This window comes from Callithrix jacchus, chromosome 20 (genome assembly GCF_049354715.1).
Source record: "Callithrix jacchus isolate 240 chromosome 20, calJac240_pri, whole genome shotgun sequence".
NCBI lineage: Eukaryota > Metazoa > Chordata > Mammalia > Primates > Cebidae > Callithrix > Callithrix jacchus.
In genome coordinates this window covers 32244437-32257495 of record NC_133521.1, presented here as the reverse complement: position 1 = coordinate 32257495, position 13059 = coordinate 32244437, and the positions used below count along the sequence as shown (strand labels likewise).

Here is a 13059-nt window from a genome sequence, read left to right as displayed (position 1 = left end):
CACATTTAAAAAAAGGGCAGTACAGTATTTTGCAGCCTCTTAAAGATTTTTGACAATGTTTTGCAGTTACTTCTTGCTAGATTTAAAAAATGTACAGCACTGTCCCATAATTGCTTTTACAGTTTGGTTCCTGGTAGCAGGTCTAATTAGGGTGATCCTCTGTTAGGGAGCCTCCTTCTATGGCAGGCTTAAAGGCAGCAGAGAGAGGTTTCATAAAGCACCTCCTATTTATCCAGTACAGCTCAAACAGAAATACGTAGAAGCCTGGTGTCTCAAGAAGTCCCAGCAAATGCAGACTGTGATTTTCATAATTCAATGAAGGGTCATTGCAAAAAGTTGCAAAGAACACCCTCTATATTTTCATTAAGTATTGATGGGTCACGTAGGTTTGTTTCCACTGATCTTTGTAACCCAGAGCTGCAAATGGGGGAAGAGTCCTTAAGACACCTCTTCGGACTCTTAGTTTTCTTCTGTCTCATTGTGCCTAATCCTAACAAATCCCAGTAGGAGCCTAAACAGCATGAGGTGCTCGGCCTGAAATGCAGCATCTTGGTTGGAATCTTCCCTGCCCTCCTATGAAGCCATGTAGCTGCAGGAGCTGCAGCCTCTGCAGATCTTCAGTAGACTCTCAGGCTGAGCAGAACACAGTCACGATGCTGACAGAAAGTGACTAAAGAAGTGAGTCATCGTAGAAGGTGGAGCTGGACAGGCCTCACTGGAATCCAGTGCTAATCTCCTTCATACAGAAATGGATCCATTAAAAAATGGGCCAAGCGATTTCCTTATTAACAGGGAGCTCAGGATTTGTTATTTATTACTTTTAATCTAAAATTATATACTAGACCAAGTGGTTTCCATATTAACCGGGAGTTCAGGATTTATTATTTATTATTATTATTATTTTTGAGACAGAGTCTCGCTCTTGTTCCCCAGGCTGGAATGCAGTGGCACGATCTTGGCTGACTGCAGCCTCCACCTGCTGGGTTCAATTGATTCTCCTGCCTGAGCCTCCTGAGCAGCTGGGATTACAGGTGCCTGCACGCCTGGCTATTTTTTTATATTTTAAATAGAGATGGGGTTTCACTATGTTGGCCAGACTGGTCTCGAACTCCTGACCTCAGGCGATCCACCTGCCTCAGCTTCCCAAAGTGCTGGGATTACAGGCATGAGCCACTGCACTCGGCCTATTTATTATTTTTTAATCTAAAATTATGTGCTAAAAATCAAGTTAACAAGAATGGGCCTAGCAGCCTGACAGACCTGTGTTCAAATCTCAGCACTTAATGGCTGTGATCTAAAGGAAGCCTCATGTCCTTATTTGTAAAATGGAGGTAGTATCCCTTGTCACAGAGCTGTCATAAGTGAGGCTTATGCTAGCACAGAGTGAGCAATCCAGTAGCAGGAGTGGATACTGTAAGTCTTCAGTCAAACATTCCTACACTTGGACTTGTGTCATTTGTCAATTTCAAATGAGCTAGTCTGTTTTGCAAATGAGCTGCTTTGGGCATATGGATCTTAACATAATTAATAATATGCTTTTATTAAGTTTGTTTTAAAGGTCAGGAAATTGTGACTTTTTATTTTTTTATTTTTTTTTGAGGCAGGGTCTCGCTCTGTCGCCCATGCTGGGGTGCAGTGGTGCAATCTCAGCTCACTGCAACCTCTGCCTCCTGAGTTCAAGCAGTTCTTGTGCTTCAGCCTCCCGAATAGCTGGGACCACAGGCATGAGCCACCATGCCCTGCTAATTTTTGTATATTTTGTTTCCCATCCAAGTACTAACCAGGCCCGACCCTGCTTAGCTTCCAAGATCAGATGAGATCGGGCACGTTCAGGGTGGTATGGCTGTAGACTTTTGTATATTTTGTAGAGATGGGGTTTTAACTTGTGGGCTAGGCTGATCTCAAACTCCTGGCCTCAAGTGATCTGCCTGTCTTGGCCTCCCAAAATATGGGATTACAGGCGTGAGCCACTGTGCACGCCCGTCCCGTGGTTATTTTGTGTTTCAAAAGCTAGTAGACCTCATCATTCTTTGAGGCCTTCATTTCAGCTGTGTAGTTAAACTGAGCAAAGTGAGTTGCTCAGTTGTTTAAGTGCTTCTCATTTTTTCTTTTTGGAATAAAGAGCCAGAGTGACTGCCTGGATCAGTGTTTTAGAAGCCTTCCAGCCTACCCAGAGGACCAAATTAGATGGATCATATTCCTTTCTAGGTGGAATCTCTTTGGCATAGGTTTTTTTTTTTTAATCCAATACTCTGAGTCTCACTTGAGGTGACCAATTATGTGCGACCTGTGGGTGTGTTGTTTCCTGGGCTTTATAAAACCCTGGAAACCCGAATGAAAATCACAGTGAATGAGCTTGTATACCTTGTACCTTCTCTGTTCTAGTTAAGCCCTTGTGCAGTTCACTGTCACTGCAGGGTAGACTTAGGCTAAATGACCCTCCCAAAACAGGCCTTGTCATAGTATTTAGTGCACATGTGACTACGTCTGTCTTAGGTCAGTAACACTGCCTGGCTCCAGCCCATTCTGACAGGTTGTTTGCTCTTTAACAAGCCTCCCCTTACTTACACACATGTCAGGATGTTTGTGGCTAGAAGGATAGCACTTTGTGAATATGCACATAATTCTTTAGAAAACCAGGGCAGATAGGAATGGAAGGGCTACCCCATAATAATTGATAAAGGTTCTCCTTGTATTACCAAATAATGACTTGGGTATGCATACATGGTAAATAGTCAGTGAACCGCTTCTTAAGATGAAATGGGGCCAGGCGCTGTGGCTCACGCCTATAATCCTAGCATTTTGGGAGGCTGAGGTGGGTGGATCCCTTGAGGCCAGGAGTTCAAGACCAGCCTGGCCAATATGGCGAAACCCCATCTCTACTAAAAATGCAATAATTAGCCAGGCATGGTGGCACACTCCTGTAATCCCAGCTACTTGGAAGGCTCAGGCAGGAGAATCACTTGAACCCAGGAGGTGGAGGTTGCAATGAGCCAAGATCATGTGCCACTGCACTCCAGGCTCAGCAACAGAGTGAGACTATGTCTCAAAAGAAAAAAGGAAAAAAAAGATCAAATGGGTTAAGATTTCAAACTGATAGTGTAACATGCATTTATAAATGACAATAAACAAGTCACAGATACTTTAGCTAAACTTCATTTACCTGCCCTGAACTAAGTCCACATGTCCTGAATTTAATAGGTTCCGAGATGCATGATAATCCTATAGGATTGCATTGGACAACTTTGGGGATTAAATGGGATATCAGTGGTCAGAGACCCTTGACTTTAGACCAAGACTAATTTAATGAAGAGTGATTATATAAAAATCACTTGCAGGCCGGGCGCAGTGGCTCATGCCTGTAATCCCAGCACTTTGGGAGGCCGAGCCAGACAGATCATAGGTCAAGAGATCCAGACCATCTTGGCCAACATGGTGAAACCCTGTCCCTACTAAAAATACAAAAATTAGCCGGGTGTGATGGCAGGCACCTGTAGTCCCAGCTACTAGGGAGGCTGAGGCAAGAGAATTGCTTGAACCTGGGAGGCAGAGGTTGCAGTGAGCTGAGATCGTGCCACCGCACTCCAGCCTGGTGACAGAGTGAGACTCCGTCTCAAAAAAGAAAAATCCCTTGCAGAAAATGAATTTATTTGTGGGTAATCTAGATAATGATCCACTTTAAATTCCCGAGAGCTTATATACATTCATAATAGTTATATGTTTCTAGAGTACACTTTTCAGTTTGTATAATTTGCATCTCTACGTCTTCATCATACGCTCATTAACCTTGTGAGATCGGAACAACAGAGGTCATGATTGGCCGTAAATTGTCAGTGAGCGAACAAAGAGTGACATTCCGTAGACTAAATTCACAACACATAAAAACTTCCCCTGGATTCTGTTGAGCCAGTACTTGTGGTAGTAAGACCTGTTAATCTTGGTTTTCTGGTTCCAAATTGTAAGCCCTTTTTACTAGCTCCTTTTACCTTTTTTGTTAATAAATCTGTCACTCCTTCCTTAGCTAAATCACTGTGGTGACCCCCTTTTAGCTTCTGGCAACAAAATAGAATACTGCTCCTTTGGCTTGTTGTCATTGTAAAGATACCAGATGGGGCTGTGCTCTAATAATTCTCATTTTTCAGGGCATCTCTCATTTCACACATGCAGGCTCCCACACATATAGCCACTCATAGGTAAGCCTGGGGAAATGGCATTCTTGCTTACCATCTTCCCTGTCCATTACCCAAGCCCCTGGAATCAGGCATTTTTGACATGGAGAATGATCACTTTTAGAAATAATTTAAGTCTTCCAGAAAAACGGGGTAATTCTCCTCAAGCTGCAAAGTGCCTCTGTCTTCCTACTATAGATTAAGGTTTGCAGAGCCCACACTTCTATGTCTGAATTAAATTTTCAACAAATGCTGTTGAAACTCCTTAAGAAAAAAAACCTTGATTAGTTTCAGGCAGGAATTTTGAACCTAGGACCGAATTCAGTCTAAAAATTGTTCTCCCACATTTTTGTGGCCTTTACTAACTTATTTACTTGCTGTTTTTAAAAATTCATTAATTAATGTATTAATCCTGGCTTCCTGATAGCTGTTTTTGAGCACCTGCAAAATGTATCTAGCCCTGCAGTGCGTGCTTATTTTCCTGTTAGGATTTTTGAATCAAGAGCTCATCCTTTTATTTCCTACAGATGCTGATTCCTATAATTGTGGGCATGATATAATTTTTTTAAAGTGCAAATTACCAATGACCCCAATATGATGAGCTCTCTGCAGTTTTTGTTTTCTGCTTGTTAAAGTCCCCATTAGTTACATCTTGTCATCTACTCCTAGAAATCAAGGCGATGGAAAAGTAAGCGTGAGGGATCGGACTCTGGCAATCGACAGATCAAGGCTGCTGGGAAAGTCATCATCCAGGATGTTGCCTGCCTCCTGCCTGTTCACAAATCACTGGGAGAACTGTACATGTAGGTACAAAATTTCAAGTATGCTGTACCTATCACTTAGCCAGGATTAGCCAACCTTTTTTTTTTTTTTTTTTTTTTTTTCCCGAGTGTGGGAATCCTTTCTTCAAAAGCAGTTTTAGGAGAAGCCCGATATATTAGCTTTCTGTTGCTTCGTACAAATTCCCACAAACTTAGCAGCTTCCAACAGCATTCATTTATTATTTGTCAGTTTTTGTGGGTCTATAGTCTGGGCACAGCTTATCTGCGTCCTTGCTCAGGGTCTCAGTAAGCTGAAATCATGGTGTTGGCCAGGCAGTGATTTCATTCAATGCACAGGATCCTCTTCCAAGCTTGTTCAGATTGTTAACAGAATTCAGACCCTTGCAGCTGTAGAACTCGTCTGCAAATTTCATCTTGAGACCACTAGGAATGGCTCAAGATGAAATTATTAATGCTTCACGTTCCCTCTAAGGTTTCACCTGATGGGGTCAGCCCCACCCAGGACAGTCTCTCTGTAGGTGACTTCAAAGTCAGTTGCTTAATAACATAATCACAGAAGTGATATCCCATCAAAATTCACTGGTGTCGCCCACATTCAGAGGGGGTGGAGTATTGTATAAGGCATGCATGCTACTTTACAACCCGGAGCTCCTGTGTTTTATCAGAGCTGTTACACAAAGCAGAGCTGCTTTTGCTTGGATGGAAGTGAGAGGTGAGTAATCCGCATGCAGAGGCCGCCTGCAGTTCCCCTGCCTCTTTCTAAAGCTGAACTTAGAACAAAGTGTTTCCTCTGTCGTAGATACATAGCACACCACTCTTTCTGTTAGGGACCATAGTCAATGCTGCACGTCTTTCAGTTCATTTTTATTCAACCCTCAAGGCTTGGAACTCCACAGAAAAGCTGGTTGGTAAATTGGTATTTGAGTATGGCCTCCTCCTGACTTTAAAGAGGTGAGCAATTTCACCTTCCCTGGGCTGGAACGCAGGGAAGCTGTGTTAGCATTAGCTCTAGTTGAGCTTTTCCTCCAAGTCAGATAGGAAGGGGTTTCAAGGCCAACACAGAATAAAACATTTTGAGTGGCAACCAGAGAGGTGGTTTCTCATCCGTTGGTTAAACTGGGAGTCGTCGTTTAGGAAGTTACACTAGAAATATCTTTCAATTCTTTTATAAAAATTTCAGATTGAATGTGAACGATATCCAGGAAACATGTCAGAAGAACGCTGCTTCTGCCTTGCTTGTTGGAAGAAAGGATCTGGTCCAGGTAGTGTACATCCCTTTTGGTGGAGATTTGGATTTTTCCTCAGGAGCAGACTGTTTTTACTTTGTCATTGGTGTTAAATGACATTTTCAAAGTGTGTCTTGTTTTGGAATTCCTCTTCCATTTTCTTTGCCAGTCTGTAGGGTTAGAGTGGCTTTCCAAATGCTGGAAATTCTTCTTTGTAGTACTTAGTTGGGAAGGTCCTAAAGCGTCCATTAATATATTTTTAAATTATATATCTCTTTTCTATTCCAGTGTCATGCTGAGTGCTATGTAGCTAAACTTGGGTGTCTATTTCTTTGCCATTTGAACCCTCAGTTCTTTTTTTTTCTTTTGAAAATGCTCTAGTTTATACAATATTTACCAAAGTGTTCCTTTAGATAGAGATGTTCAGTTTTAAAATAGGATCTAACATTTCAAATGTTTAAATTTTCTTTATCTTTGCAGCAACATGTCAGTGTATTATAACAAACTATCCCTGTACTTTTTTAAACGGCTTAACTGAGATGTAGCCCACCTACCATGCAGTTTACCCATTTAAAATATACCATTCAGTGGTTTCATTTCATTTTGTTTTTTGTGATGGAGTCTCATTCTGTCTTCTAGGCTGGAGTTCAGTGGCATGATCTCGGCTCACTGCAACCTCCGCCTCTTAGGTTCAAGCGATTCTCCTGCCTCAACCTCCCCAGTAGCTGGGATTACAGGTGCATGCCACCATGGCTGGCTAACTTTTGTACTTTTTAGTAGAGATGGGGTTTCACCATGTTGGCCAGGGTGGTCTTGAACTCCTGACCTCAAGTGATCTGCCCACCTTGGCCTCCCAAAGTGCTGGGATAACAGGTGTGAGCCACCGCACCTGGCCACCATTCAGTGGTTTTTAGTGGATTCAGAATTGCACAACCACCACCACAAACACACTTTTAGAACATTTTTCTGCTCCCCGGAATAAATCCTGAAACCCTTAATTGTTACCTCATACTCTCTTCTTCCTCCCAGCCCTAGGCAGCCATGAACCTACTTTCTGTCTCTATTGCACAGTTTTTTTTATGTTGTTTGTTTGTCTGTTGCCCAGGCTGCAGTGCAGTGGCACGTTCACTTACTGCAACCTCCACCTTTTGGGCTCAAGTCACCCTGGTACTTCAGCCTGCCATGTACCTGGAACTACTGGCAAGTGCTACCATGCCTGGCTAATTTTTGCATTTTTCGTAGATACAAGATTTCACCATATTGGCCAGGCAGGTCTTGAATGCCTGACCTCAAGTGATCTGCCCACCTCAGCCTCCCAAAGTGCTGGCATTATAGGTGTGCGCCAGTGCACCTGGCTCTATTTCACTCTTATTCTTTGGTGTGAGGATTAGGGTGAGCAGTGGAGACTGTTAATACTAGCTGTTTTTCTGTGGGCTGTTTGTCCCCGATAACCCTCCAAAGGAATCAAAGGCAAGTTCTTTCCCTGATGTTTTACCTGATTTAAAAATCACTAAGATTTCCATTGTCTTATCTTAAACACTGTCAGGTCTCTGCCTGAAACCCTTTTAGGAGAAATTCGGTGATGGATTTAATCTGGTTCTATAAGGACCAAGCTACCTAGGTCCTGTGAACGCTGAGAAGGCAACAGGAGGTGGCAGAAATAGTGCAGCATTGGTAGCAGAGACCTGGGCTCGACTTGGTTTCCTAGCAAAATGACCTGCGCAAGTTACTCCAGTGTCTCTCACTCTCTGCATATGTTTGTCAGCGGAGAACCTTAAGAACTGAGAACTTTATAAGGTTGGTGAGAAGACTGGTAAATGCAATACTAAGGCAGGACCATGGTTTGTATTCTGAAAAAACATTCTCAGCCAGGTGTGTTGGCTCAAGCCTATAGTCCCAGCACTTTGGGTGGCTGAGGTGGAAAAAATCGCTTGAGCTCAGGAGTTTGAGACCAGCCTGGGCAACATGGCAAGAACCCATCTCTATGCAAAATTTTTAAAGATAAGCCAGGCATCATGGTGCACGCCCATAGTCCCACTGCTTGGGAGGCTGTGTTGGGAGGATTGCTTGAGGCCAGGAGGTCGAGGCTATAGTGAGCATGTTCACACTGGCTGCACTCCAACCTGAGTGACAAAGTGAGGCCCTGTCTGAGAAAAAAATTCCCTAGGGAAATTTACTTCCTAAGGTGTTTTTTTTTTTGAGACAGAGTCTCACTGTGTCTGTCCAGGCTGGAGTGCAGTGGCGCTGTCTCAGCTTACTGCAACTTCTGCCTCTTGGGTTTACGTGATTCTCATGCATCAGCCTCCTGAGTAGACGGGATTATAGGCACATGCCACCACACCTGGCTAATTTTTATATTTTTAGTAGACTGGGTTTCATCATGTTGGCCAAGCTGGTCTCGAACTTCTGACCTCAAGTGATCTACCTGTCTTGGCCTCCCAAAGTGCTGGGATTACAAGCATAAGCCATCGTGCCCAGCCCTAAGGTTTTTTTAATGTTAAGTTTTGAGTACTTTTCTGGCAGAGTAGATTGGGAAGAGCAGACCAGCCCTTGTGAAGTGGGGAAGACTCTTGTGTTCAAACAGACCCAGCTGAAATCAACCTGGACCCTGGCACTTTTTTGTTGTGTCTTGGCAGGCAAGCCGCCAAATCCTTCTGCACTTCGTTTCTTGGCTATAAAATGGAAACGATACTTCTGAAGTCATTATGAGAACTAAATAAGATAATGCATGAAAAGTTGCATAAACATATCTGGTAGATCAGATACCCATGTACATGGTACAGTTGCTGCTGCTGTTCTTGTAACTGTCATCATTTATGACATGGTGCAGCTGAATGGGACAGAGAAATGACATCAGTGAACATGCTTAAAGAATTTTTTTGTTCTTTTTGCTTTTTTTTTTAAACATATAGAGATGTGGTCTTTCACTGTGTTGCCCAAGCTGGTCTCGAACTCCTGGCCTCAAGTGATCCTCTTGTCTTGGCCTCCCAAAGTGTTGGGATTATAGGTGTGAGCCACCACACCCAGCCTTTTTGTTCTTTTTGCTCATGTTGAAGATATGCTTACTATTTTGCCAAGAGTTGCAGAAGTAAATGCAAGAGTCACTATTTCTGTTAAGGCATTCAGGAAATGTGGATTCTAAGTGAGGAAATAACATGCCTCTGTTGTCAGCCAGGGTAGTAAACATCTTATCTTATCCCAGAAAGTCATTAACTTCCTCTAGTACTGATTTACTGGGTCATTGATTACCAAGATGAATGTATTTCAAGTTTCTTCTTTTGACAATACTTTCTATATATTTCTCAAGTATGTTGGTGCCACATGATTTAATTGATTTTCTTTTCTTTTCTTTTTTTTGTGAGACGGAGTCTCACTGTCACCCAGGCTGGAGTGCAGTGGCATGTGGCTCACTGCAATGTCCGCCTCCCAGGTTCAAGGTATTCTCTTGACTCAGCCTCCTGAGTAGCTGGGACTACAGGCATGCACCACCACGCCTGGCTAATTTTTGTATTTTTAGTAGAGACAGGGTTTCACCATGTGGCCAGGATGGTCTCGATCTCCTGGCCTCATGATCTACCCACCTTGGCCTCCCAAAGTGCTGGGATTACAGGTGTGAGCCACTGTGCCCAGCCTTTAATTGATTTTCATGCCTAAAGCTTCTCTCCCTGTTTCTCATTATCTTTGTTTGCTTATTCTTTCTCCTTAGATTGTAAACTCCTTGATTCAAAGTCCCTATCTTCTTTGTTTTGAGCGTTTCAGAGTCTAGTGTGGTGTTTTCCAGTCAATGGGCATACAGTGACGTGCTGCTACTAAGAAAGGTTTCCAGAAGCAGGATTTGATTTTGAAAGTATCGAGGGGGTGGGGGGTTTGCTTATGATATGATGTGTTTAGCTTGTGCCTTGGATTTCATAGACACTTAGTGGCTATCGGTTTCTGCTCAGTGGCTCTCAGCCCCATGGGATTTCAAGTTGGGAGGTATTCCTCAGATTTGTTGTCAACAAAAAGAAAGCCAAATCCATTTTGCGTGGCCTATGATTTTTATTCTTACTTTTTAGTTTCAGAGAGGATACTGAAACTTTTATAATAAAGGCACCAAAGTTTTTCATTATTTAGGTGAAGAAGGACGGATCTTAAATGTGTTGTAGACTGCCTTTTTTTTTCCTCCCTGCCAGCCCAACTTACTGACGAAGCAGCATTTCTTTTTTTTGGAGACAGAATCTGGCTCTATCGCCCAGGCTGGAGTGTAGTGGTGTGACCCTGGCTCACTGCAACCTCTGCCTCCCAGGTTCAAGCAATTGTCCTGTCTCTGCCTCCCAAGTAGCTGGAATTACAGGTATGCACCACCATGCCTGGCTAATTTTTGAATTTTTAGTAGCAACGGGTTTCGCCATGTTGGTCAGGCTGGTCTCAAACTCCCGACCTCAAGTGATCCATCCGCCTCGACATCCCAGAGGGCTGGGATTATAGGTGTGAGCCACCGTACCTGGCCTGAAGCAGCATTTCAAAAAGTCATTTGAGACTGGATGTGGTGGCTCACACCTGTAATCCAAGCATTACACAATTGGAGGACTGAGGTGGATATATCACTTGAGGCCAGGAGTTTGAGCCAGCCTGGCCAACATGGTGAAACGCTGTTGCTACTAAAAATATAGAAATTAGTCGGGTGCAGTGGCTCACGCCTGTAATCCTAGCTACTTAGGAAACTGAGGCAGGAGGATCACTTGAACCCAGGAGGCAGAGGTTGCAGTGAGCTGTGATTATGCCACGGCACTCCAGCCTGGTGACAGAGTGAGACTCATGTCTCAAAAAAATAAAATAAAAAGTCATGTGAGTTAGTGGCTAAGTAGATGACCCATTGAAATTACTACACTGTCATTTCTCTGGTTTGCTTAATGAAACGTTTTTAAGGCTAGTGTTTCTTCAAACCTTAGAGTGCACGTAAGTCCCCTAAGGAGTTGGTTAAAATGTAAACACTGATTCAGTAGGTCTAAATGGACCCTAAATTTCTGCATTTCAATAAGCTTCCAGCTTTTGCTGCCCTCAGAGTAGCAAAGCATGGGGTTTTTATTTGGAGGACAGGTGGGGTTGCTTCATGTTTCTGTTCCTGTATTTCCCAGTTTGAGTTTGAATTTCTCTTTGATCTGTCCAGGTTTGGTCACTGGCTACAGTAGCTACAGATCTTTGCCTTGGTCCGAAATCTGACCCAGATTTGGAAACACCTTGGGCTCGACATCCATTCGGGCGGCAGCTGCTGGAGTCCCTGTAGGTTTTGAGAGCTAAAAGTGAGAAAAATGAGTGACGTCCATTTTCGGTCTGTAAACACTTGAAATGTCATCACCTAAGAGAAGGGTGCAAAGGCCCGAGAAATGAGAGAAAGGAATGGGCTCTTTCCTTAAGTGCTGAAATGGTTTCTGTGCAGGACAAACTTCTTAGAGCACACAGAACTATACAACACTTGTCATCTGTAACAGGGATTTGGGACCCCTGAGAGATTCATGCTTTAGTCCATAATCACATCAGTCTGAACACAGGAGTTCGAGCTCATGAGATGGTGAGTTTCTTCTTGAGAGCTGTAGGGTCTCACCCTTGATAATGGATTGGAGAACGGCGTGTTGGTGTTCATGTTTGCCAAAGACCATGCATGATGCTTTCACCCTTTTAGGCAATTAGAGAAAACATTGATTTTGTGTTTAGTTCATTGCACTGACACATGGAAAACTGGGATATACTGTACAAAATATTTAACACCAAGTAACACCACTTGAATCTCCATAACTTGGAGGCCCAGGGCCTGGTTAGAGAACTGCTCCTGCCTTCAGGTTGAGGTTCGTTTTACTTAGGACTCAAGGCCACCCTCGGACACGTGTTCATGCTTCCGCTTCCTCATCGTTCACAAGGGATGATCAGGTTTGCTCGCCCTACTTGGTGTAAAACTCAAATAACGATAGTGAGTGTGAAAACATAAATACTAGACATTTAGTGCTAGGAGGACAGTACTATTCCTCATTCTCAGAGGCAAAGCCCCTTTGATTCCTTTTTCACATTCTAGCATAATCTTCCTGAAGGGACAGAGGAGATTATGAGGGGTAGAAACACTCCTTGTTGTTCTTGCTTTTTTTTTTGAGACAGAGTTTTGCTCTTGTTGCCCAGACTGGAATTTAGTGGCGCAATATTGGCTCACTGCGGCCTCTGCTTCCTGGGTTCAAGCAATTCTCCTGCCTCGGCTTCCGGAGTAGCTGGGATCACAGACATGCACCACCACGCCTGGCTAATTTTGTATTTTTAGTAGAGAAGTGGTTTCTCCATGTTGGTCAGGCAGGTCTTGAACTCCCGACCTCAGGTGATCCACCTGCCTTAGCCTCCCAAGGTGCTGGGATTACAGGCGTGCCCAGCCAGTTGTTCTTACTTCATAGCTCATCTTCATAACTGCACCGCAGAGTCTGCTGCCTGCTAGCATACTGTGGTAGTCCAGTGTCCTCTGAGCTCCTTCATACAGCTTTAGGTTATATAAATGACATGTATGGGAATCCCCCAAAAGCAGTGTGATTCTTCCTTGGAGCTGGGGAGACAGAGGGAGCATGTCTTGCCTTGCTCAGGTGTCAGGTGTCTACTTAGTTCTTGGAGAAGCCGCATTTATATTTAGGCCCATGCCTGAATGTCAGCCACAGGTTTTCACATGTGTCCTTTAGATCATCTGTAATACATTGATGCCTTAGATTCCAAAGCAAGTCTAGGCAAACTCAAAAGTAGGTCAGACTGCTGGATCTGTAGAACGCCCCATTTCCTGATGGGGGTTTTTGAGGCAGATTCAAGAATCCTCCCGTCCCACCCCTGTGGCAGTAACCCACCATGACTGTGATCGTTCTTCCTGCCTCAGTCCCT

General features: G+C 43.6%; 1 protein-coding gene across 22 annotated transcripts in view; it reads left to right on the top strand.

Moving 5' to 3' along the window:
• Positions 1–13059, top strand: part of WDR59 (WD repeat domain 59) — a 118727-nt gene that overhangs the window by 87560 nt on the left and 18108 nt on the right. For all 22 annotated transcript variants that reach the window (XM_078357758.1, XM_078357757.1, XM_078357755.1 and 19 more), the window contains 3 exons: positions 4839–4972; positions 6132–6213; positions 11327–11439. In XM_078357758.1, the coding sequence (XP_078213884.1) occupies positions 4839–4972; positions 6132–6213; positions 11327–11439 (329 nt within the window). The remainder of the gene's footprint in view (positions 1–4838; positions 4973–6131; positions 6214–11326; positions 11440–13059) is intronic.